The sequence below is a fragment of the Drosophila virilis genome, unplaced genomic scaffold (genome assembly GCF_030788295.1).
Source record: "Drosophila virilis strain 15010-1051.87 unplaced genomic scaffold, Dvir_AGI_RSII-ME tig00001128, whole genome shotgun sequence".
NCBI lineage: Eukaryota > Metazoa > Arthropoda > Insecta > Diptera > Drosophilidae > Drosophila > Drosophila virilis.
The window spans coordinates 1,998-27,491 of record NW_027212827.1 but is presented as its reverse complement, the minus strand read 5'-3'; the positions used below and the strand labels follow the sequence as shown (position 1 = coordinate 27,491).

General features: G+C 41.3%; 3 protein-coding genes, 1 long non-coding RNA gene and 3 pseudogenes across 11 annotated transcripts; 3 read left to right on the top strand and 4 right to left on the bottom strand.

The window, feature by feature from the left end:
* Positions 1–14: 14 nt before the first annotated feature.
* LOC6634491 (solute carrier family 25 protein Shawn-like) lies at positions 15–1,905 on the bottom strand. Of its 2 annotated transcripts, none has more exons than XM_015169606.3 (5): positions 1,560–1,905; positions 1,267–1,478; positions 700–1,203; positions 576–636; positions 15–485 (listed from the first exon to the last, which is right to left on the bottom strand). In XM_015169606.3, exons 1-5 carry the CDS (start codon positions 1,714–1,716, stop codon positions 214–216), a joined length of 1,206 nt encoding a protein of 401 aa, XP_015025092.1. In that variant the 5' UTR covers positions 1,717–1,905; the 3' UTR covers positions 15–213. The 2 variants fall into 2 exon arrangements, with proteins under 2 accessions (XP_015025092.1, XP_002058229.2); XM_002058193.4 differs by having other exon boundaries at positions 555–636; positions 1,560–1,902.
* LOC116652289 (solute carrier family 25 protein Shawn-like) lies at positions 1,627–3,731 on the bottom strand. Its single transcript, XM_032440595.2, has 5 exons — positions 3,572–3,731; positions 3,307–3,506; positions 2,708–3,253; positions 2,305–2,635; positions 1,627–1,766 (listed from the first exon to the last, which is right to left on the bottom strand). The coding sequence occupies exons 1-5, from the start codon at positions 3,729–3,731 to the stop codon at positions 1,747–1,749; spliced, it is 1,257 nt and encodes a 418-aa protein (XP_032296486.1). The 3' UTR covers positions 1,627–1,746.
* Positions 2,460–5,648, top strand: LOC116652291 (uncharacterized). 5 transcript variants are annotated; one of them, XR_011417100.1, is made up of 5 exons: positions 2,460–2,597; positions 2,669–3,782; positions 3,869–4,055; positions 4,156–4,216; positions 4,268–5,648. It is a non-coding gene; the product is annotated as an uncharacterized lncRNA (long non-coding RNA). The 5 variants fall into 5 exon arrangements; XR_011417099.1 differs by having other exon boundaries at positions 4,134–4,216; XR_004305267.2 differs by having other exon boundaries at positions 4,156–5,648.
* Positions 5,373–12,555, bottom strand: LOC116652290 (heat shock protein beta-1-like). Of its 3 annotated transcripts, XM_032440596.2 has the most exons (5): positions 12,074–12,555; positions 7,681–7,710; positions 6,460–6,541; positions 6,302–6,397; positions 5,373–5,743 (listed from the first exon to the last, which is right to left on the bottom strand). In XM_032440596.2, the coding sequence occupies exons 1-5, from the start codon at positions 12,250–12,252 to the stop codon at positions 5,549–5,551; spliced, it is 582 nt and encodes a 193-aa protein (XP_032296487.1). In that variant the 5' UTR covers positions 12,253–12,555; the 3' UTR covers positions 5,373–5,548. The 3 variants fall into 3 exon arrangements, with proteins under 3 accessions (XP_032296487.1, XP_032296488.1, XP_070066899.1); XM_032440597.2 differs by lacking the exon at positions 7,681–7,710 and having other exon boundaries at positions 12,074–12,544; XM_070210798.1 differs by lacking the exons at positions 7,681–7,710; positions 12,074–12,555 and adding an exon at positions 6,650–6,732.
* A 2,799-nt stretch (positions 12,556–15,354) lies between these two features.
* LOC6634420 (sin3 histone deacetylase corepressor complex component SDS3-like) lies at positions 15,355–17,816 on the top strand (annotated as a pseudogene).
* Positions 17,817–18,476: 660 nt separating this feature from the next.
* Positions 18,477–19,580, bottom strand: LOC116652292 (small ribosomal subunit protein eS10B-like; annotated as a pseudogene).
* A 2,072-nt stretch (positions 19,581–21,652) lies between these two features.
* On the top strand, positions 21,653–25,269 carry LOC116652288 (nose resistant to fluoxetine protein 6-like; annotated as a pseudogene).
* Positions 25,270–25,494: the final 225 nt, after the last annotated feature.

The window sequence follows — 25,494 nt, the reverse complement described above, 5'->3', positions numbered from 1 at the left end:
TAAAAAAATTTCGGTTTATTTAAAAAAAAACAAATTTATTTTACTCATCAATTTTACAAAGGCTTCGAATCTCAAACTGTGTAAATTGTTGTAACCCAGCGATTTTGGTTTGTTTTTTTTTTTTTTTTGTTTTTTGTTTTGTTTTTTTAACTTTGGTATTAATTTACATATTTACAGGCACACGGAAAGCAAGTCGAGCCACTTCCAGTCCATCTAGTCCTTTGCCCTCGTATCATATGTTGAGGTCGTATTCGCTTTTGTTGCACTATTTATGGCCAACAGCGCCTGATTATGCTGGTCAACATTGTAATGATAGAAGAAAGCCTTGCTATGCTCGAATGTTGATATCATGATCGCGCAGGCTGGCGCCACTTTAAACAAACGCGGTCCGAGTCCTGAAAATACGCCCCGCAGCCCATTCAAGCGATAAATGCTTGCCATACGATCCATGACTGACCTGGTCGGCGTACTCTTGGGCGGATTATCTAGTGTGGGGCAAATAATCTTATCATTAGTGGATCTGGGTGCGACGGGCGGTAAAGCAAGTGGCCTACCTGTAAATATGAATTTCTCACCGAACTCGATTTGCTCATGCGTCTTAATTACATCAAATGGCGTGGTTATCGATGCAGCCACCTGGACAAGCAAATGGACGCTAAAAAAATATATTCAGTGATTGGTTTTTAGGTAAAGACTTACAGAGCCTGAAATGGCACCGGCGACAAAACTAAAGCCAAACGTGGGCTCGACGACATTAAAGCTGCTCTTGAGATATTCGTAACAGGTCCAATAAATACCAGAGAAGGGCACATCGCGGAGTATGGTGGGCGGCAGGCCGCGCCATAGACCCAAAATACCCTGCGACTGCATCACCTGTCGTATGGAGCCGATCATTTCGGCGTTAGTCATCCTTTGCGATTGCATTTTGGTGCGTATCATCTCAATGGGGCTAACAAAGGTCACAGCCAGTATGCGGGCCGTAACGCCCGCCAGTAATGGCACCAGCATTGGAATGTCCCGACTATATGGTGAACTCTGTACTGGCGCCAGGTACTTGTAGTGCAGATCGGTGAAACGTGCCTTGAACTGTTCGTAGGCCACAAAGTATATAATGGTTGAGGGCAAGGCCGAGATGAGCGTCGGACTCAAGCCAGACCAGAGTGACCCGATGCCTTCAGTGCGGCTAATTTTAATGAATGCATCCTGTGCGGTACAAAAAAAAAAAATCAGTTAGAAGCTCAATTTATAGATTCAATATCGACTCACAATGGTGCCCGTAAAGTGGGAGGAGGAGGAGGAGGAGGAGGCAGAAGCAGGCGAGAGCTTGGTAAATGCATGACTAGAAGTGGGCGGGGGCGTGTTCGGACCGCAAGGACATATGTGATCCATGAGGCCGTTGCAATATAGGAAACATTTATTGGACAGCAGTGCCGATTGTTGTGCCTGCAAACGGGTCTTGATTACGTCCAAAGGCGTCACTGCAATGCGCACAGATTGTGATGAAATAGATAGATAGAATTAGATATTTATATATATACATATGTATGTATATCACTTACTAAAGCAGGCTGTTATCATGGCACCCGTGCAGGCGGACACTACCTGCTGCATAGGACGTATGCGAAATCTGGGATCTATCATTGTATACTTGGCCTGTGTTGTCTGGTTCGCCGGGGTCTCATATTTGGCCTCCGGCATGGTTGCGCTGGGTTTCATCTTGTACTCTGGAACTTTCTGTTTGACGCTTTAATTAGCACGTCCGTAACCTAGTGTGAAGATTTAGTTTATATGTGCGGACTCTTTGCGCGTGTTTATTGTCATTTAATAGGTAGGACTTTTAAGCCCCTGATAAATACAAAAAAAAAAAAAACTGTTTGCCCACGTTAATGTGTGAGTGTGTGCGCCTGTTTGTGTGTGTGCGTGCAATGTGTTTATTTTAAACATATCGATAGTTGAGCAGTACTATCGATGCAACAGCTGGTGCCATCAGTGTTGCCAATTTAGCTGTTTGCACATAAGATCTGGCATTTTCACTTATTAATTGTGCACGCAATTCTGGTGTTGTGTTGTTTCAACAACTCTAGTACGTTAAAGCTTACCATAGTATCATAATCATGTCATATGTAGTTGCTTTGAGAATATATGAAGTGTATACAGCTTATTGCCAATATTTTTTCGATAAATGCCAGTATGTATCGGTATGCGTTAACTTATCGATATGTATGTGTTGTGGCTTAAGAAAGTCTATCGATACAAAAGCTAATCGCGGTGTTAGAATGAAAAGAGTTCCGTTATGCTACATACCGGTATCCTTTAAATCAAGATTATAGCGAAAGAAGAACGATTTACTGTACTCAAATGCCGATATCATAATGGCACAGGCTGGCACAACTCGTAGCATCCTTGGTATAACGCCAACATAGAGCCCCCGTATACCCTGCTGGCGATATATCATGCTTAAGCGTGTAAACACCGACTGTTTGGCCGGAGCCGATGCGGTGGCAGCCGTGGTTGCGGAACCACCAGTGCCGCCTTTGCCCGATCCAGATGAATCGGAGTATAGCACATCCTGTCCCAGTTCAATTTGCGTATGTGTGGTAATTAAATCGAAGGGCATTGTCACCAAGGTGGCCAACTGGAAATCAAATAAAATCAAATTGTATTGCAGATAAATGACAGGCAGGGATTGAATGCAATATAAACCCACCGCGCCGGAGGCTGCGCCCGTCACAAAGCTGAACCAAAACGTTGGCTCCGTCACATTGCAGGCACGCTTCATGGACTCGTAGGCAGCCCAATAGGTGCCCGAGAAGGGAGCATCTCGCATGACAGTGGGCGGCCAGCCACGCCACAATCCCAGCACTCCCTGCGACTTGATCAGCGAGCGCAGCACAATCCACAGTTCCGTATACGTTATGTAGCCCGACTGCATCTTAATGCGAATCATCTCTAGCGGCGTTATGGCCGTAACAACAACCGTGCGCGCACAGACGCCCGATGCCATAGGCACCACAGACGGCAGAGTTAGACGTCCCTCAGCTGCTGTCTTGACCAGCTTCTCCTTGTCGCGATTGTCGGCAATGTTGGATGGACGCGGATGCCATATGTAATATAGATTCGCAAACGAATGCTTCAGATACTCGTATGTTAAAAAGTAGATAATGGTCGATGGCAGCGCTGAGACAAGCGTGGGACTCAGGCCCGACCAAAGACCAAATACGCCGTTGCCGCAAATGATTTTGAGAAAAGCATCCTGCCAAAGATCAGGAAAATCAGTCACGATCGTTGGACTATACTATCACCTACCATGGCGCCGCGCAGTGGACGCATATTGGCTGCATCCATCGCCGCACTCTTGGCCATGCAGTCGGTGGCATTCGGCTTGCACACGTGCGTCATGAGGCCATTGTGAAAGACATAGCAGAGCTTGGAGACAACCGGACGCTTGCGCGACTGGCTTTGCGTCTGGGTCTGCACCCGCGTCTTAACCACCTCAAGCGGCGTCACTGGGGAAATGCCACTGCATCCGCTAGAATACGTATAACAGCGCATTTGTCCGCTTGCTACTCACCCACAAATGTTGTAATCAGTCCGCCAACTAAAGCCGATATCACCTGCTGCATGGGCCGAATGCGATATCGGGGATCCTCAATTAGCAGCGATGTCGGCAGACGCAACGGATCGCTGTCCACATCGAGCGGCTCGTGCTTTAGCTCTGGCTCCTCTTGCATTTTTGCTAGTTACCTACATTCACAGGGGTCATACGAGGAAATGAAAAAAAGGTTATTATAAATATGATTTATTATTATTATTATATATATAAATATATATATTTTTTTTTTAATGTTTAATGTAAAATGTGCAAAAGTGTACAACATTGTGACGTACATACCCAGGCGTACGTATCGGAGGCGTACAGCTATATATATATATTGATATGCGGCCCAAACACTGCTCAGAGCGGGCCAGCTAGCTCTTCAACATGCTCCTTCACGTCGCACCGTTCCAAAATAACGTTTGCTCATAACTATGCCAGTATATGGATCTTGACTACGGTAACAGCGCCCAAAATTATTTTCCAACGTTCCGAGTTACCTAAAAAAAGAGAAAAAAATAAATAAACTGTGTCTCAGTATGTTACGATTTATATTTTAGATATTGACGACCCAGCCAGTGCACAGTTTGACACTAGACCCAAAGGCATCTGGACAGCTAAGTATAAAGAGTATATCAATTTAATCTGATAGTAACTAATGTTACCTTCCAGGTGCAAGAATAGCAACGGGCCGTAAACGAGCTGTGCTTCAACTAGGCACAAATATAAAACACAAATTACTCAAGAGTTTCACCTGATCAGAGATTCGTACAGCTCTAGAGCTGTTCTTTAGCCAGCGTAGCCTTAGGAAACAATCTTAAAAGCTGCAAGACTTCTCTGCAATTGATTCGGTTTTTGGTTTACTTTTGCCTCGTTAAACAAAATTTAAGCTTTATTTGTCCCGACTTAGGTATTAAGCTGTAATTTCCACTGTAGATTTCAGGCAATTCCACCCGCTTGTGTGGAAAAATCGCGAAAATCGTACGTGTGAAACTTTGTTTGCTTACCTTCCGATCGTGTTAAAACTTATTTTCAAAGATTTGTACAAGAATTTATCTTAAACGTGCCACGGCCAAGGCCGGGCTATGCCCTCTATGATCCTATATACACATAGGTCGAATTTTCCCAACACATAAATAGGTCAAATCTCATCCGATTTTCACGATATTTGACTCTTTCTTCATGGCTTGGCCTCCAGATAAATATGGCAACAACATTTTCTTGTATATAAAATGTTTGAGAAATTGTTTGTAACAAGCTGATAAAAACATCTCAGCAACAGCCCATTAGGTATTTATATAGTTCCTGCCCATACTTCGTTCCGACTTGGCTTTTTAGGTATAACTAGAGAAAAAAAAGCTAGATAAGCCGAAAACTTGGGTTTGGTTCGACGTTCGGCGAGACGTTGGTTCGAAGCGTGATTTGAACCAGCGAAAAGTTCTGTTGGGCTTGCCAGCCAGGATAGCTTCAAGCCGATTTCGTATTCTTTGAAAGTGCATTGAAACTATATAATAATTATAGGCCTTCCCTTGAAACCAACGAGATATAAAACAGGCAATAGTACGACAAGAAAATAATAACATTTAATTGCGTGATTTATAAATATGAATTAAATTAATCAAATTTAATAATAATTTGCATTACACTTAAGTTATTACAGTTAAGTATGAGTAGTAAGTCAGTATTTATATATTTTAGCAAAAACGAAAAAAAAAAAAAACATAGTGTAATTATTTAGGCCAATTCTGAATTCTATTTTGTTGAGCCCAAAGTCAACTTTGGGAAACTGCGGTGATTTTCTTCTTTTTTTTTTTTAGTATGGTGCTAGAAATACGCTGGGCATCTGTTGCGGATAGGTTGATATATTGTGTGTTTATTGCGGGCTTTATTGCTGGAGAAGATGCTGCCCGTGCTGCTCTCAGGGATGGGGGTGGCGGGAACGTCTCTGGCTGTTCACTTGTGCGCAATGGGTATCAAGGTTTCGCCGGCAGTGAGCGCTGGCAAGGGCGCGTCCACGGTCAGGACACCATCCTTGCTGAGGGACGAGCGTATCGACTCGGGATTAACGCCCTTGGGCAGCAGAAATTCGCGATTGTATTCCCTGTAAACGCTCTTTGTGTCTGATTTCTCCTCGTGCTTGGCATGCACCTGGAAACAAGCAGAAAAACCAAATTATTATTCAGTTGAAATATGTTATGGGATTTTATAATACATATATATATATATACAATAATGGGCAGTTCCAGCGAGTACATTTCTCTAGACACGCAAAATACCTCTTAAAAATTGGTAAAAAGGGTATTTTGGTTTGGTGCAAATGTATGTAACAGACTGAGAGAAGACTCTGATGAACTTCGGTGCTTACAGTCCGATTTTTAATATATATATAGTCTATATGCCAAGTTTGCTGTCTCTAGCTCTTTTAAGCTTTGAAAAAAGGATTTCGATAACGATTTTATGGAAGCGGAGGCATGTTATCGATATCGATATTTAGCAGATAAAGTCTTTCTCAGACAAACTAAGATATGACTAGTTCGAATCGGCTTTTGATAGGAACCAATAAAGTCTCCCTTTGCCTGTCGGACTTCTTCTTAGCCATTTTCAATGGGTTCAGTGTTAGCTTTTAAGTGCACACAACTGTCAGAACTGCCCCTCAAATGTATATATACATATATAAAAATATATTTTATTTATAGTTAGGCTTACAAGCAGCTTCTGATCGACAGTTTTGACGACAATCTCCTCGGGCGCATATTGGCTGACATCGAAGCGCAGCTTCAGCACTTTGTTGTCGCCCTCATCCTGCAGGAAAGCAAATTTATTAGATGATATGGCGACATTTGTATAGATATTATAGAACGTACCTGAATCAAAGGCGAGCTAATGTCCGACACATAATTCTGTTGCTTGGGCACGCGTGAGGGCAGCGCCGAGTTTGTCGTTGAGCTGCAAGCATAATTTTTGGGAAAACCAGAATTAGTTGAGAATAATTACACGAAAAAAAAGGTAACATATCAAATTAAAGAGGTTAGATACAAATCATAAATTTGAGACCTTGGGCTGGTTTTTGTTGTAGTTGTTGTGCGAAAAGTTTTATGAAAAGTGCGTGTAAATGCATCCATTTTTCTTTGCTTGTTTTCCCTTTTGGAAATTGGAATTTTTTAAAACCGCTGCCAAACGCGCTTCAAATGCAACTGAAAATTCAGCTGAGCCGCGCATTTTTACAGTTACAGCTGCACAAAAACTAACCTAAAATATTTATAAATAGCTCGGATTTCCGCTCGGGAGCAGAGTTTATTTATAATTTGTTAAGGCAGCTGCGCCAAGAAGGGGATGGCTCACATGTCAACCTAAGTAAGCATTTATATACACATGTATGTATATATAAATAGGTTTGATCTTTTATATGTATGTCTGATAGCACATACATAATCCTTCTCTCTCTTTGTTATCCTTTAAAGAGAATCCTGTTCATAAGTCTACATTATATAAATCGATCCAGATACCATTTCAGCAAATTTTCTACTTGAAGAACACACTTATTTGGCAAAGGTGCCAAGATTTTTGAGGTCGGGAGAGAACGAGAGAGAGAGAGAGAATGAGAGAGGGGGATATTAGAAATAATTGATTTTTTTATAGTGCTGGAAAAGTTGAATGTTTGGCATTACGCAACAGAAACTATTCAAAGTTGATTGAACTTTTGAAGAACGAAGCAATAAATAAATTCTGAAACACCTGCCAAATATTTCACATACAATGTGTGTATTTATATAATGTGCGTGTGTGCGTGTGCATAGTTTTCAAAAATGAATTTGTTAAACTGTTTTTTAAGTGACAACACACGAATCTGTCAGTCAACACAGTGTGCACAAAGTACATAAAAAATAAGTAAGTGTTTACCAACACATGTGCACTCATGTATACATATATTATTAACAATGTTGCAATATATTGATTTTTAAAGTCTACAAAATAACACATACATATGCACATATATGTAAACAAAATATAAATAAATAACTGAAGATTGTACACAAAACGAATTTCCATAAAAAAATCATTGTCATTTTCATAGAGCATAATACCTGGTTGTAGTTGTTGTTTTTTTAGTAGAGCTTTTCAAGAGGAAAGTTGTTATTGTAATAAAGAGATATATATATATGTATGTACAGTATGTCAATAAAGTGTTTTTACTAACAAAAAAAAACTAATTTTTTGGGTTTAGTTGAAAATAAATGTACCTAAAAGTGAGAATTTTTTTTCAATTATAATTTATTTCGATTCTATATTTCTCCTAGAACTTAATGGCAAAAAGAATTGTTAAATAACATTACCCAAACATTTTATAAAATTAAAAAACTAAAAACATTCACATTTTATGCTGTCAATAAAGTGTTTTTACAGCTACGGTAAATTGTTTTGCCGTTCTCTTTTGGGTGATCCCGTTAGATTTGGGCCCATGCGTTTTGGCTTCTCTTGTGTCTTCGACTTTTCTTGTCATTTTCTATTGCAATTTATAACGTTTTGCTTTAATTTTATGAAAAATAAAATGCCAGGAAAAAGAACAACTTTTGAAGTCGCTCAGCTGGTGTATTATAACCATCAGATGGGACGTCAAGTCTCGGAACTGGCTGATATGTTTAATTTATCAAAAGCAACGATATACAACATATTAAACAGAGCCAATAAGGAAGATAGGCTAGAGGCAAAGCCAGTATGTGGTCGACCCTGCAAAATTTCTGACAGAGATAAGCGAAAAATTCTGAGAAAAATTGAGAAAAATCCACAAATTTCGCTTAGGGATATTGCTCAGGAGTTCAAGGAAGAAAGTGGTGTTGATGTGTCACATGAAACTGTCCGAAAATTACTGAATTCCAATGACTACACATCACGAGTTGCCAGGAAAAAACCTCTACTATCGGCGGCGAATATTTTGAAGCGGCTATCGTTCGCTCAAGTCCATGTAAATAGTTCGAACGATTTTTGGAGTAACGTCATATTCTGTGACGAAAGCAAGATGATGCTATTCTACAACGATGGGCCATCCAGAGTCTGGAGAAAGCCACTAACAGCGTTGGAAAACCGCAATATTATTCCAACCGTTAAATTCGGAAAACTATCAGTGATGGTGTGGGGGTGTATTTCGAGCAAGGGTGTAGGAGATTTGACCTTCATTGAGAATACCATGGATGCTAGACAATATCTGAGCATTTTACAGACACATCTCGTCAGTAGTGCACAGAAATTTGGATTCTATGAGGACAATAAGCCAATTTTTAAATTTTACCAGGACAATGACCCGAAGCATAAAGCTCATATGGTAAGAGTTTGGCTGTTGTACAACTGTGGAAAGGTGTTAGACACTCCACCACAAAGTCCAGATATGAATCCAATAGATGTTTGTGTGGTCATATTTGAAAAAAAAAGTCGCAAAGCGGAGTCCAAAATCAAAAACTGATTTAAAAGCTGCTGTACTGGAAGAATGGCAGAAGATTCCAGAAACATACATACAAAACCTTATTGTTTCAATGAAACGGCGATTGCAGGCTGTATGTGACGCTAATGGCAGCCACACAAAGTATTAAAAAAAAATATTCCTGTTTTTTTAACATTGTTATTTAGTAATAAAGTTTCGTGTAAAAACACTTTATTGACAGCATAAAATTTGAATGTTTTTAGTTTTTTAATTTTATAAAATGTTTGGGTAATGTTATTTAACAATTCTTTTTGCCATTAAGTTCTAGGAAAAATATAGAATCGAAATAAATTAGAATTGAAAAAAAATTCTCACTTTTAGGTACATTTATTTTCAACTAAACCCAAAAAATTAGTTTTTTTTCGTTAGTCAAAACACTTTATTGACATACTGTACATATTTAGAAATGTTGCGGTCGAGACATGTTTTCTATTTATTATTTGCATAAACAAACGTGTCTAATCGTCCGCCCGTCAACCACGTTATTTTTTTTGTACAGCCCGACTGCATAGTCGATATACACTATATATGTAATTGGCAGATCGGCCGCAATAGAATTGCTACACAAATTGGTTGTTTGTTGGGCGATAAATCGCCCTGGAATCGTATAGAAAATCAAACAATAAGGCAACGACAGTTTCAATTTAGCCAAGTACCATTTAAGCCTAATCAAAACTGTGCGAGTAAATAAATCGAATTTACATGCTATCCCAGGATCGTGTAAACACACAGACATACATATACACATATGCATTTACATATGTATGTGTGTAAATGTGTCTTTATGTAGTGCATGCGCATTGACTATGGCAATACTGGAAGAAAAAAAAAAATCAATTAGTTGCCTTTTGTTTAGGTTTGTCGAGCCAGATGACGATGACGTGATCGGTTATTTTTAAACAGCCGCCAAACAATTCATTATATATTTTCTATTTCATTTAATTTCAGCTAACAGGGCCCTACGAGAGGGCCCAGGCACGACCAATATTCGATAGCAAATTGACGAATTGAGTCATCGCTTCGAGCACCCCAACCGCCCCCCCATCTCTAATGGCCCACACATGGAGCGACATTTGGACAGTGTCAAGAGCTTTGCAACCAACCATTCGGTTGCATTGCCATGGCTTTTTTGGTGCCCATCGAAACATAATAAACAAACGAAAATTTTTGTTTAATTGCAGTTTGACAAAACTTTTGTTTTGCACGCAATATAACGGTAAATTGAACTATCCTAAACTTTTTGCTTAGAAAGTTTCGTTGAGTTTCTGTTGCTGCTGCTGCGCATGCAAATGCACTGAAGGAAGACAACAAAACAGAGAGCAACAACAAATCGCTTCGATTATGTCATTGCCCATGGCCGAAGCTGTGTTAAAAGGCACTGAAAACCACTCGCGGCGAATGATTTTCGAATTCGCCCTCAAGTGGCGCCCACGCGACGCGACCGCCGTCGCCGCCGCCGCAAACAGATTGGAAAGGCCAGCGAGGCGCAACCGCGACGGCGACAGTGGCTACGTCATTTTGCTCTTCACAGTGGCAGACATGCGTGTATAAGTGTGTGTATATGTGTGCGTCTAAGTGTGTACACACTATGTGTGTGCTGTGCTTAGTACATACATATTTTTGTTTTCTTTCAAATTTTAACGGCCGCCTTCACATTGTCTATTTATTTAGTAAATATTTGAATTATATATTCACGTCTACATGCGCGTGTGTGTGTGTGTATGCGTGTATCTGGCAAGTATGCCAGATTTTTGAGGCTGCACGAAGAAAAAAAAATTCCGTTACGCCACATTTCATAACGTGTGCTAAAATCTGTTATATGTTGCCCATCTTTCTTTCTCTAAATGCAACCATGGGTTACCGTTACAAGGCAGATTTGCATTCTGAGACAACAACAAATACACACATATTTATAAATATGTACACATATCTTTCTGCTGACAAAACAGCCGAAAATTGATCAAGTGAACAAAAAAAAAAACGGACTCGAAAATATTTAGCAATTTTGAAATATGCGCAAGTGGCGCGGGGAGGGTGCCCCAAGAAAATGGCAAGACAAATGGAAAACGTATGCATACTATGTAGACATATATATTTAGTAGCCGTGTTGGAAGAGAGCCAGGGGGGAGGGAGGGGGGTGGGGGAAGGGTGGTTTCGGCGTGAAAAACCAATGTGACTCATTCCCCCCAAAAAACAATTTGCTCAGGCAAGAAAATGTGTGCGAGTATCTGGGGCATTCAGCGATGTGTTTTGGCCTTAGAACCCGTACGTAATCCAGCCATTCTGTCGGTGCCAATGATAATAATGATGATGATGAAGATGATGATGATGATGATGATGATGATGATGACGAAGATGATGTTGCTAGCCATGGCATGCCTATTATTAGATGGAAATTTCGGGATATCCTAAACAGCACGTAACGTTCCCATGAAAACTAGAGTTGAGTATCGTTTTCATTATCTGGTATAATTCGATATAATCTGCCCTCTTGTTGTTTCTTCGGAAATTTTTCACTTGACAGTAAAAATATTAATAGATATCTGTTTGAAATAGGTTTTTGATCTATTTTTAAAGCTGTCGATAATTGAGTATAAATATAAATTTATATTTCTCTTGCCTTCAGCATTTGCTCTGGAAAATTCTTTGCAAATTACGGCCAAGAACAAAAAACATTGAAGGCTGTGCCGCCAAATGTTTAAAGTTTAAACGTTAGCCAACACTCTTTTATCTACAGTTATGTATTAACGTTGTATCTTAAGCTGAGGCCAAATTCGTGCGTAAATCTTTTAATACGAAAAGAAGATCAAGAAGATCTGAGAAATACTCAGACCTGAACATTATCTAGATAACCATTGCTGAGTAACCTGCCTAGAAACAATGTTAACAAGATCCAAGCACATTCTCACACACACACACACGCACACATTTAAGAACACGCTCAAAGAGCTACATATAAAATAATTCCGATTGGACAGCACATTTGCTAATTGGACACCTACCTGGTGGACTCGAAGAAATTGGCCTCGCGGTTCATCAGCTCGTGACGGAACTTGGCCATCTCCTCCTCCATTTTACGCATCTCGGAATCGAAGCGTTCACGTATGCTGCTGAATTCCGTATCGATAACGCTGAAGTCGCCCAATTTGATGGGAATATTTCTCTTATTAGACTCGGCCATTTTTGTTTTTTTGTTTGTGTTTGTGTGTGTGTGTGTGTGTTAGATAAATCTAAAAAAACTTCTTGCGCTTGCTGCTGCCGCTGCTTCTGCTTTTTGCTTCGGGTTGTTTTCACGCGCACCGCTGTTTTCTTGTGTTTGTTCCAATTGGACTTGGTCAGCTTGTGCTTGTGTGTGCGTTTATATATATATTCACTTTCTAATCAGAACCAAAAAAAATCACAATGTATTCTTTTTATGTATTATTTTGTATATATATGTGTGTGTATTTGATTGACTCGTGTCGCACAATTCAACGCGTTTCAAAGATTTCTGTTTGACTGTTTTGCATTTTCGGCGTGTGGACGCTTTTATAGCGCGGCGCTACACCGCGGCCGCAACCACAAGAGAACAGCAGTGAGTGAAAAGGAAGAGAGAGAGCGCGCGTTGTGAAGCCAAGATGGCAGCGAGTGGCCGCACTTGCACCCACACACTGACACGACTTGCTCTCTCCATCCACAGCGCTCGCTCTCTCAGGCCGGCAAAAAGCAAGTGAATGACTTGCGATGTGCGAGCGTGAGTGGGCCTGCAAGTGTGGTGTGAGGTAAAACAGTTTCAAGTGTTACTCTCGTGAGTGCCCTACCTTGAAGTCTGTGACGGTTTAGTCATGCATTTTGTGACGATCTTCTACTAATACGTACTCTTGGGGCAGGTTTGCAAGCGCCAATAGCAGCCATATATATATTTATCACTAAGGTAAAATGCAAATATTCTTAATTTATATATCTTTATAATCCTATCCGTCATGCATATACATTGGTAACTTATGTAACAACTTTCACAGTATATGTAGATAAGGAAGGGTATTCTATAGGCGCACTGCACCTCAATGTTAGATAAGTTTCTGCCAAAGACAGGACTCTTTTTTCGTTCATGATTGTTTGTATATATTTTACTAAAACTGTTTATTTTTTTGGAATTTTTGCTTATGTTAAACATTTTTTATAATCAAAAGCAATTAGGTAGTTAGTTAAAAATGTGAACATGACATTAAATTAATGAACATGCATTTCCAAAAACCAAAAAAAAAAAAAAAGAAATAATAATATATTTATATATGTACATATGTATTATAAACAAATCGAATAGCCGCAAGCGGCTAAAAATAGACAAACAGTTATGTGACTGTTGCCGCCATTGGCAGTTGTCTCTTTTGCGCACAGATCACATTGTGGGTGGAAGTGTAACCGGTAACGGCAATGTCAACCGGTTTAAAGCTTAACTGACGCTTGCCGTTTTAGGGCAAAGAACGACACATTTTGAGCCACTTTGTAACTTCCAGCTATGTGGTTTACGTTCTAAATACATGCGTCTGTGTGTGTGTGTGTGTGTGTGTGTGTGTGTGTGTGCGTGAGTGAGTTTTTGTGTTTCACACAGAACAAGTTGGAGGCAACTTTGGAGACAGATTTCGATTAATATTTGTGTGTGTCGCGCAGCGTTTCGATTTGTTTGTAAACAAATGGAAACCGCGATGAGTAATCGATGACATTGTGCAGCAGCATCGCATGCGCCATACATATCGAACGATATCGGGCTTGTCCTTTTACGGTGTGGCAACGTTGCGCAGGAGTCATCAGCCTCAGGGCGCAATTATGCACATTATTTTGAAATATTTTAGCAGTTGTCACGAATCAAGGAGCAATACAAAAAAACAAGTCGAACAAAATATGGCTAATAAAATAAATTCAATCATGAATTACAAAAATAAAATAACAATCATCTTGGCAGCGCCCACATGGATTGGATGCTGCGGCGCGGCCGTTTATGCCGCTCTGTCCAAACAATAAACTCATTTTCATCCAAATTGTCGACCTTGAAGGCGACAAAGATCTCGATCTCGGCTAAGACTGTGCTACTCGCATTAACGCACACATATATATAAATGATGTGTGTGTGTGCATTGGCAATATGCGAAGCGCAAAAAGCGACTAACGTTGAAATTAAGAAAAACAAATTTCCCATAGCATCGTCGAGAATGTTCATCTGCATCTGTCTCATATAGATTTATGAATATACTTAAATACAGTAAAATCTGCCTTGGGTAAACCCTAGATTCTCTATGCTGCTAACAAAAATTGATCTCTTGTGCAAACGAATCAAATCTAACGGTACTCTTTTTCATGGGTTGGGAGAAAATCGGTTACCCAACACTGGTTCGTTAGTCGAGATTTGACTGTGGGCCGTTATACATACACAAGCATAGGTATTTAAGCACAATTTTGCCGGGACAACTGCAAATCAATCAAAATTCGCTCGCGATGATTTAGCATGGAATTTTTGGCTGATGTATAATACGCCAATTATTCAACTAAGGCAAATGGATCTTATGCGTGGGCGTCAACGCTTGACGACAGCGTTTTCATACGTATGTGTCAGCGCACAAGGCGGACAAGACTCGGACGGGGACAGGGAAAGGGGCTGGGGCAAAGCATGAGCATTTGGCAAGCAAAACTAAAAGTGTTTCGACAATAATATGTAATATCTATGTGTGTACAGATGTTGGCATATTTGTGTTGTCATAACTTCAAACATTCCTTATGCGCATTGAAATATTTCGAAATGAAACAAATGAGCACTAAAAACTATATATGTATAAAAATGTGGGCGCTCTTAATTGTGGGTAGAAACATTATATCTTTTGATCTGTCGTATATTCATTCATAATAATATAGAATGAATCACACAATATATTAATATATATATATAAATATATACATATAAATGTTATGTAGAATGTTCTCGATCATTGTTTATCTTCAGTTTTTTAGAGGGTAAGTTCTTAAGTGCACGTGTTAATGCTGTTATACTATTGCTATTTGCATTTTGTTTTATTCGATTAAACTTATTTGGTGCCTTCGAAATCGTTCGTTTGGCACTTTAATTATTTAATCATTTCGACTAACGTAAATTCAAATCTAACGACAGCGCCCCAATTTAAATAAAAATATATAGCTGGTCACACTGCACATTGCATTAAATTAACGTGTCACGTATTAAGTGTTGTAAAACATGTTAACAATTATCGATTAAATCGCAGCAACGCTGTGCATTTTGCACTGTGCAACACTTTTTAGCTGTCTGCCCTGCGTTTGTGTGTGTATGTACATTATCAGCGCAACAAATATAAACAATTGCAATAAAATTACTAAAAAACTGAAAAATTTTAAGCATAAAAGTGTTAATTGCCTGCCAGTTAAGCTGTCGTATACACTGAGCAAAATGAACGCCTACTACACGCTGTACTCGGGCGACAACTACGACGACGAGTCGATTGGAGATGAACGCAGCGAAGAAGGTAAGCGCAAACGAGGTGCTGGCTGCCGCCGCGGAGGTGGCAAGTGCTCAAGTCGGCCGCCAGTCCGCCAAATATCTAATCTAAACGCAGTCGACTCTCAACCATGGAACGTTTCACAATTCCAGATACTGACGACGCTAGCGAAACGGAGTTCCGCAGTCCCCATCGCTATGGCGGAACCAACGGCAACTCTTCCAACAACAGCAACAACAACAACAACAACATCATCATCAGTAGCCACAACAACAACAATAACAACAACAACAACATCATCATCAACAGCAACAACAACCACAACAACATTGGCAGCAACAGCGAGCTTAAGGAACAGTAAGTTGTATATAAAAGAAAAGCTAGCCAAACATTTTCATTTCAATTGATATTCTCTTTTTTGTTTTGCAGAATGTACCAGCACAAGCTAATTAATCTGCAGAAGCAGCTGGAGGAGCTGAATCAGCTGATACATCCGGAATATATGAAGCGTGTACGCAAGCTGGACAATCAGCTAAAGGAGCGTCGACGTCTGAACGAGATCTACAAGGATTATATGCGCGAATGCGTCGAGCGCGACTATATACTGGAGAAGAAGGCTGCCCAAAAGGAGTTCGATGAGAAGATGATGGATCTCAAGGATAATCTAATAGCAGACTTTGAGGATCGCAAGCGTCAGATTGAGAACGAACGCTACAGCTTGGAGCTGACCAACGATTCGATGGAGATCAAGACAACGGTGACGCGCAAGCTGCGTCGTCGGCCCAACGAGCCGCTGCCGGTGATCGAAAGCGACGGAAGCCCGCCACCGGCCAGCTGTTGGTCTACCAGCTGGATGACAAGGAAATCGAATCGGATCTCAAGATGATACAGCGCGGCAAACCGATGCCGCTGCAACAGAACGGCATGGGCTCCTACACGAATACCCAGCAGCAGCAACAGCAGCAGCAGCAGGCACACAACCTGCTGGCCGAGTCGAATAGCTATGTGGAGACACGCATCGAGGACAACAAGCTGCTCTACGAGCGCCGCTGGTTCTGTCGCGGCCAGCAGATCTATGTTGAGGGCAAGGACATGAACAAGTTTGCGGCCACCATCACAGCCATTGGCAACGAGGTGGTGCGTATTTTCCAACCAATCTCTCAGCCTGCTTACAGCCTGTGCCCAGCAGCTGACAGTCAGAATGAACTCGTCCGACCTTTCCCACTCCATTCAGGCTCTCAGTCAGTCTCCAGCACAGAGAATTAGACACGTTGCTTCTTCCTGTGCCCAGGCAAATCAATCTTTGATAACTTGCTCCGTTTCCAAACGGCAAATTTCGCTTGAGCTTAACTTGGAGCCAAGATTAAGACACAGCTCTACAAGGTTTATCTGTCTATACCTTACCCTAATCCTCACTTCCCACAAAACTGAGCCTATTGAAATATTTCTGACGACAGCTTGGTTTGGCATTGGTTTGATATTAATCTCGTTTTTCATCTCTCTTCACAGATTTGGGTCAAGCGCTCCAATGAAAGCAAATTCAAGATCAACATGTCGCATTTGGCCAAGGGCAAAATCTGCATAAAGCGACGATAGTCCACATATATCAAGAATATGCCGCATATATATATATATATATTTAAATGATATACCATTTACGCTTTAGCTTAAGTGTACATTTTATTTAAACAAATTGTATATAATTGAGAAATTGCTTTAGTTTTCCAGTCCGTGCGCAGCTGTGCTTCTTGGTAAGCCAGCCCCAGGCGAAATTCTTCCATTTGTTTACGCTCCGCTCCGGTTTCCAATGGCTGTGCAAATATTTGGAAAGGCTTTCGGGCTCGATTTCGTATCATAAAAAAAAAAAAAAAAAAAAAAAAAAACGCCCAACAGTCAGCTAAATATTATGATTTTTTCTTTATTTTTTTGCTCTTTCTGCTGGCATTTTGTTTATTGTTTATCGAGCATCGAATTTCCTGGGAACTAATTGCATTAAGTTCGCCCTTCTCTCGACATTCAAAGCTGGAATTCCCCCCGCTCTGGGCAAGTCTTGAAAAGATTCCTATAATTACGTATAAACTTTAATAAAGATTACAGCGAACTGTTTAAAGCTGCGGCTAACCTGGTTATCATCCATCATCCATTTGGCCAAAAGTTTTCGACAATTTGCAATTTATATATATATATATATACCTTTATTTATTGATATAAAATAACTGAATATCTGAAATTAATCTTTGTAATACCTTCAAATATAAATGTGAAAAAAACCTTTCTGCTGCTTTTCATCCAAATCTGACATTAAGTTTATCATAAATATGCCTAGATATATATGTTTGAATAAGGACAAGGATTTCTCGCATCATTGGAGAGGACTTCCGTCGGAACAAAGCAACTGGAGAACCAGGCGTGAGCGTTCAAGGCAGCCTTCACTCTACTCTTCTCATCTTCGCTCTAAAGGTGAGTTATTTTCTTCCTATATCGTTTATGCATTATCCTCAAGATCAAGACGCATTATACAAAAGAGTAGAGCATTCGGGTTCAAATCCTCGGACGTTCCACTGTAGCCAATGTGATTTTTTAATGTAATGTAAATGGATATCTTTTAAATATATCCTACAGTAATAACAATTGCAATGGTCGCTCTCCAATGGGATTAGAGCCAACTCCTTGCTGAGTTCCAGATCCTAAGAAAGCCTTAAGGCAGAGACTACTTGACAAATATACAGTCAAACATGGCTAAAACGACTCGACTGGTCGTTTCTTCCAAATTAATTGCAGCAAGGCGTGTTCGCCTTTGCGAGCGTCCACTGTACATACGATTCGGCCAGCTTTAGAGCTGCGCATCTCAGCGAGAAAAGCGCGCGTAAACTTTTGCAGAAAAAAAAAATATTAAAAAAAAAGAAAGAGACGAATAAAATTCTTGTTTCACTTTGCGCTTGCTTTATAATTTGTCGTATTGCATTGCTGCAATCTTCTGCTTCATAATACAAAACATTCACACAATTTTGTTTGTTTTTTCTTAGTTTTTTGTTGTTGTTGTTGGGTTAGTTCCAGAGTTGGGAACTCGTTTAAATTTAAGTTGAATAAAAAAAAACGCTGTCTAGTTGCGCGAGCCACGTCCAAAGCCGCCACGGAACTCGACCTCACCGGCGCCGGGTCCGACATCGCCCTTCTTGTCCACACCGCTGCCGCCGGGTGCGCGTCTGTAGGCAGAACGATCTTCGCCCGTTTGGAGGCATCGGCTGGGCCGCGTGGTCCACCAGCCGCTGGGCGTGGACGCAACGGTTCCGAGCGTGTCGGCCGCTTCAGAGTGGAGGGCACAATTTCGGGCGGCAAATGCAGATAGCTGCGCAGCTCCTCAATGCCCTCGTTGGTCAGATACCAGTAGTAGTGCCTCCATGCGAACTGCTCCTTGACGAGACCGCGCGAGTGCAGAGATTGCAGTGCCTTGATGACATGCAAATTGGGGATCGACTCCAGTTCGGGATGCTTCTGTGCATGGAAATCCTTTTTGGCCACAATGACGCCCTCCTTGAAGAGGTACTCATAAATGGCGACACGATGAGCCTTTGGCATGAACATGCTGCACGTAACGAAAACAAAAAGATAAAAAAAAATATATAAACTTATTAGAACTTGTGTTGTTGTTGTTGTTGTGGTGGTTCGGTTTGTTCGGGTCTTGTTGACAAGACGCTGTGCGACATTTAAATGTCAAAATAAATGGCAAACTTTAATAAATATGCACATAACACGTATATTGACAGCTGTTGCGTTTCACAGCGCATTCACTGCAATTTCATTTAGCTAAACACTTTGGCGGATTCGCAATTATTTTACAGATTCTTTTTATATATTTCACGTACTTTGCGTCTTCTATGGAGCAGAGACCGGAAAGAAAGGAAAAGCGAGTTGACAGCTGTCAGCTCTCATATTCTTCTTCTTTTCGCAATACACACAGAGCTGCACGGAGCGTGTACACGCGAATGGTAGCTGCAGAGTTGCTTAGTGGCCAGCAGAATGGTCACTCATATATCACGCTCTATATATATATTAATAAATAGAAATGTTTACATTTGGAGATATAAGCTTAATAAACTGCGAACATAACAACTGTAAGCAGTAAACTTTTCTGTGTGTTTTCAGCCAAAATATGATTGACATAACAAGATGACGTCACTATTGACATAGCTTTGCTGTTCTAGCTGTAAAAAAAAACTACCCTGAAAATATTGAATTTGGATTGATTTTATCGATTCACGCAGCTATCGATAACTGTTATTATACTATGATATCTTGGCGCGGGCTTTTCAAATTTAAATTTAGCCACAATTTTAGCCGTGCCTATTTTTAACACTACAACTTTGGACTAAACTTTATATATCTTTGGAGAAGTTACACAAAGAGTTTTGAAATTGAATGTAAGTCAGATGAAAATAGTTTTCCGCAATTTTTCGCACTTGTGGGTCGCGTTGCATAAGGTAAAATTCGTGAGTTTTTATTACATTATGAATTTCACACTAATCAATAAAATGCCAACAATATTGTTTATGATCGGCTTTAACCAGCGATAGTCGAGTTTACAACATAAGTTTATCAACTGACTGTACAGTTACCACGAAGCTCTGTGCGACAGCTTCAACAACAACAAACTGCCCGAAAATAGTTTATCAGCAAAGCAACTACTAAGTAGCCAATTAATTTAGATATGGATTTCTTTATAACTGACTTCTCTTTAAATATTGCACGTTTCTGCTCTTATTTCTTTCATGGCCTTGCTTGAAATCGTGCTCGTCGATTAGATTAGCCGATTTGTGTAAAATTGTATTTTATTTTACTTATTATTAGTAAATATTGTTTACGAATTCGAATGAATCATCGTGCGATGACATATCGATCATTTGGCACTTCTAATTTGAGTTATTTGGAATTGCTTTTGTTTATGCGAAAATGTTTCTTAGAAACACGTGCAGCCCAATCTGACATTCGATTAGATAGCCAAGGCTGAGCATGTCATAATTTTATGGGTCAGTCCGATTAATGTATCCAAATTCCCTAAACAATACAAAACAAAAATAAATATCGAACTTGTAACTCTGATAATAAAACACATAATAACGGTATAAATATAAAGTTAGGTTAGGTTATGCTTTCCAGTTTCAAAGGTCGATTGGACTTCGGATCAGAATATCTCAATGCACAGCAGACGTATTGTTATTGGGCCAATAAACTTTGATTTCAATCATCCAGACAACTTTTAAGTACCGGATTAGATTGCATTAGCCGATACGTGGGCACATCACGATGATGGCCTATATTTGGCTTCCTTTTCTTTAAATATTTAACTATCAAAGTATATGTAATACAATTATTTGCTTTGCTCGGTTCAAGTCTTGAACTTAACATTAGCTCAAGCTTTACTTTTCGATTATTAGGTAGATTTTCTACAGCCTCTAAGCTTCCACTCGATCAACCTTTAACCGCAACTTTCACCAAGGCAGGTGGATTGGCCAGAAGAGGTGAAATCCTTCTCAAAACTGTCTTGCTTGAAAGAACTTTTAGGTGAAGTTTTAAAGTCTCCTACCTACGATAAAAGTGTAAGCGAAAGTGAAAGTTTCCATCAATCCGTCAAGTCGTCAGTCAATCAATCAATTAGCATAGGACATTTGATACATGTTTTCACGTGAAAGAACGTTACCTTCATCTGGTAGCGTCGAGTACATACGCACCAGCGAACAGGTGTAGCCAAGAGATCAGGGTAAAGCCCATCTGGTTGGCACCTTGAACCTGCTGCTGATATGACGAAGAGAATGCCCCTGGACACTGACTGGCTGCTGCTTAATAATTAGTCAGCGATTTACGGTTCGCGGTTCGCGATTCACGCGTCGGTTTTCAAATCGGGCGGCACGACGAGGCCGGGCGAGTGCTGTCTGTCGCCGCGGTCTAATCAATGGCCAATTATTGATTAGGTTCTGACGAATATTGTTAAGTCGCAAGCAGATCCAGCTAAATCTTATCGCGGTTTTGCGCGTAACGTATAAAAGGCAACGCAGCGCATTCAAATCCGATTGAAGACCGCTGCAATTGCCGTGGAAAATGTATAAAATTGGCTTTGCGCTTTTGCTGTGCATCCTGGCGGCCGCCGGCGGCGAGTCCCTGGACATTGATCGTTATCAGCGGCTGATGCAGTTGCGCCCTTTGGCGGTCGAGTTTATCGATTATTATCGAAACATAACGAGCGGCGATCTGTTGATACCCGGCACAGGGCTGCCCAATCAACAGGATCTGCAGTGCTTGGCCGAGGTGGCAACGCTCAGCCAGGGCGTGCAAACGGGCAGCATTTGGGCCGCTGCGCAGTAAGTGGCATTCGGTTGCGCGCGTAACTGCCTAACTGTAACTCGCTACCTCTCTTCCTCTCTCCCTCATTTAGTGATCGACTCTTGGGGCCGTTTGCCCGCGGGCATGCTCTATGGCAATCTAAAGGATCTGGGCAACTTTGATGAGTGCATCAGGGTGAATCAGCTGGTGGCAAGCACGGGCCACAGTCTGCGCGGCAAATACTGCATGGCCAAATTGTTGTCCGGCAACATGTTGGCCGGCAATGCCGGCGCCCTGGGCATGCTGGGCGTGCAGACGGCGATTTGCCTGCCCGCCAGCTGCACGGGCGAGCACATGGAGACGCTGCTCCGACAGCTTTTCAAGCAGCTGCTCAACATTGAACTGAGCACCGACACGCAGCTGATCAATGCCGCCAGCTGCCAGACCGCGGAGCGTGAGTCGCTCGATGGTCTGGCCATATTTACCATGTAAGTATTGCCAATGCTGCACTGCATCCATTCATCCAGCCAGCTAATGCATATGTACTTACAGCGTGCTCATGTGTGTCTTGGTCGCTGCCTGCTGCTGGCCACGCTCTACGATTACTTCCTGTGCGCGGATCAGAGTAAGTAGCTAAGCATAATCCCCGCTGCTGCTGTGTCTGATCGAGACGATCTCCTTGCAGAGCATTTGCCCGCCTTGGTCAAGGTGTTTTCGGCACGTGCCAATTCGCGCGCGCTCTTCCGCATTGTGGACAGCAAAACGAATCCGAATGTCATCGACTGTCTGCACGGCATACGCTGCCTCTCGCTTATCTGGGTGATTTACGGCCATGACTATATCATTCAAGGCCTATCGCCCAATATTAATCTGGTGGATGTCATACCGGTTAGTTCGGACGCAATCACAGCTATTGCCCATTGGCCTAACTAATCTGCATTTCCATATCCTCTCCAGTGGTATCGATCGCCCTTCAGCATGTTCATTATCCATGGCCTCTTCTCCGTGGACACCTTCTTCTTCCTCAGCGGCCTGCTTGTCGTTATGGTTGCTCTGCGCTCCATGGAAAGGTAACTATCTGTCATCTCATATATAGGAAATTCCGCGAATTGAAAATTATTTCGGTCCAGGGTTCGATTTAATGGGATGTCTGGTTTAGGTAGGGGAAATCCCCCGAATTGAAAAAGAATTCGGTTCAGGGTTCGATTTACTTATTTATTCGATTTATTTAAAAAATATATTTCTTGAATTCTTTATTAACGAATTAACTATGTCATATACACATATTCCAGTCAGGGAAATTCCCCGAATTACAAAGAATTCAAGGGAAATCCCCGAATTATAAAAGATTCCATTTAGGATTCGATCTAATACGTTATCTGGCTTCGGCGTAGAAGTTCGAAAGATGATTGATTTATTTTAAAGGAATATATTTCTTTAATTTCAAATTAACATAATAATAGCTGTAATTAATAATTTATACATTAAGAAGAAATTGTTGGAAGCACCTAACCTCACTTGGCTCTCTTTCAGAACCAAGGGCAAGCTGAATGTGCCGCTAATGTATCTGCATCGTTATCTGCGCCTCACGCCTGTCGTCGCCTTCGCAATACTGTGCTACATGAGAATCCTGCCCCTCCTGGGCGCCGGTCCGCTCTATAAGGGCCTGGTTAGTCAACTCTCGGCGCCCTGCGAGGACAACTGGTTCTGGACCCTGCTCTATGTGCAAAACTATGCCACCAACACTGTGGTAGGTGACAAAGTTCAATGTTAATCTATAAAGTCAAACTAAGTGTTATCTTTGCCATTGCAGTGCCTGCCCCACAGCTGGTATCTGGGCGTGGACATGCAGCTGTATATCATATCGCCCCTGTTGCTGATTGCGCTCTACAAGTGGGCAAAAAGGCCATTGCCGGCATTGTGGTGCTCATGCTGCTGTTGGCTGCATGCCTCTTCAGCATGATGGTAGTCAGGGGCTACAGCTTGTAAGTATCTAGCCTAAAGGGCAGTTCAAGTTAGCAATAACAGTGCTGCCAATTTGTATTACTTTAACAACACTGGCAACACTGCTCGCGTTGTCGAGCTTCGATAATTACTTATCATGTTCATGTCAATTGTTTTAAATATTTGCCAGGCGGTTGCAAATGTTTGCAGTGTTGCCTGCTTGTCTTACTTTTTCAGCTGACAGCTGTTAATTAGTTTGCAATTTGAATTGTGACCTGCTAGAATTGCAGTGCTGCGCGCAAATGGCAACGCTGCTTGCAATTTACAGGCTAATGTTAAATTGACAGCGTTGCCACTAAATTCTTACAGTGTTCTTACATTTTAAGACGTTTGTATTTATTATAGATCTTCTGGGGGCATGTCCGATGAAATATACTTTACAACGCACACACGCGCCTCGCCCTGGATAATTGGCCTTATCTTTGGCTATTATTTGCATGTGAATCGCGGCAAAACCTTTAAGCTGAATCGTCTAAACCGTCTGGCTAGGCTGGCTCATCAGCCTGGGCCTGATCTTTACCTGCCTGTTCGCGCTCTATCCATATCCGGCGAACGGCAATCATTTGCCCATCGTTAATGAGGCATTCTACGTGACGCTAACACGGATTGCCTGGCCCCTGGCACTCGTTTGGCTGGTGTTCGCCTGCAAATACGGCTACGGCGGTTTGGCCAACAGCTTCCTCTCCAGCCCGCTGTGGCAGCCGCTGTCGAAGCTCTCCTACGGCGCCTACATCTGGCACATACTCATCGAGATTCTCAATGGCGGCATCACGCGCACCAGCACCTACTTCAGCGACTATCAAGTGGTGCGTTATCTTACGCATCTGTTGCGCCTTCTGCCATATATCTATAATTGTGTTTTTTTTTTTATTGCAGATGTTGCGCTTCTGGCATGACTTTGGCTTTACCATTTTGTTGGCCTATTTCATGTTCCTCTTGGTCGAGGCACCTTTCGGCGGCCTGGAGATGTTATTGTTTCCCACTCGCGCGCCCAGAAGCCAGCCTGCTCCAGCTGTCAAGAGCCCCAGAGCCGAGCCGGAGCCAGCTTGCATTGAAATTGCGCCTGCGCTGGAGCCCAAAACAGCGCCGATTAATTAGGTAGCAAGACGTTTCATTTAATTCCTAAGTAAGCTAAGCTCTTCGTAATTTATTTAGATATATTTTGCAGTATTTTAACAATAATCTTTAACGGTTAATATGATCAATAACACAACTAACGAAAGTCGAACTTGGCAGGGCTGCAGTGCAGCTTATGAGTTCAGGGCTGCAAAAGCGCTTCGAAAATGGGCCGTTAGATTTTCAAATGTAGTTTTATGCTCTTAAATGCTGTTTTACGGATCTGAGCCGAAACGATATCACTTTCATATTCCAATAAAATCTGGTTTATTGAATGTGGACGTCCATTACGATTCAAATTCGAAAATCAGATGAGCTAACCATTGATTCGATAAGGATAGCAATAGAAGAGTCTATTGCAGTTTAGCCCGTCACAATTTCTATTTATCAGATTATCGTAAATATTGTTAATCCAGCAAATTATAAGCCCAAAAGTATGCCATCTTTTTGCGATAGTACATTTAAGTTTTTAATATCAGTTCGTTGTTTTTGGAAGATTT

Bases quoted from the DNA above. Each gene is read 5' to 3' on its own strand.
- LOC6634491 (XM_002058193.4), bottom strand. From the start codon at position 1,716: ATGAAACCCAGCGCAACCATGCCGGAGGCCAAATATGAGACCCCGGCG. The intron at 1,204-1,266 runs GTGAGTCGATAT...TGTACCGCACAG, and splicing joins CCCACTTTACGGGCACCATT to GATGCATTCATTAAAATTAG. The intron at 637-699 runs GTAAGTCTTTAC...TTGCTTGTCCAG, and splicing joins CCGGTGCCATTTCAGGCTCT to GTGGCTGCATCGATAACCAC.
- LOC116652289 (XM_032440595.2), bottom strand. From the start codon at position 3,731: ATGCAAGAGGAGCCAGAGCTAAAGCACGAGCCGCTCGATGTGGACAGC. The intron at 3,254-3,306 runs GTAGGTGATAGT...GATCTTTGGCAG, and splicing joins GTCCACTGCGCGGCGCCATG to GATGCTTTTCTCAAAATCAT. The intron at 1,767-2,304 runs GTATGTAGCATA...TCTTCACACTAG, and splicing joins TCTTGATTTAAAGGATACCG to GTTACGGACGTGCTAATTAA.
- LOC116652290 (XM_032440596.2), bottom strand. From the start codon at position 12,252: ATGGCCGAGTCTAATAAGAGAAATATTCCCATCAAATTGGGCGACTTC. The intron at 6,398-6,459 runs GTACGTTCTATA...GCTTTCCTGCAG, and splicing joins TTAGCTCGCCTTTGATTCAG to GATGAGGGCGACAACAAAGT. The intron at 5,744-6,301 runs GTAAGCCTAACT...GCTTGTTTCCAG, and splicing joins CTGTCGATCAGAAGCTGCTT to GTGCATGCCAAGCACGAGGA.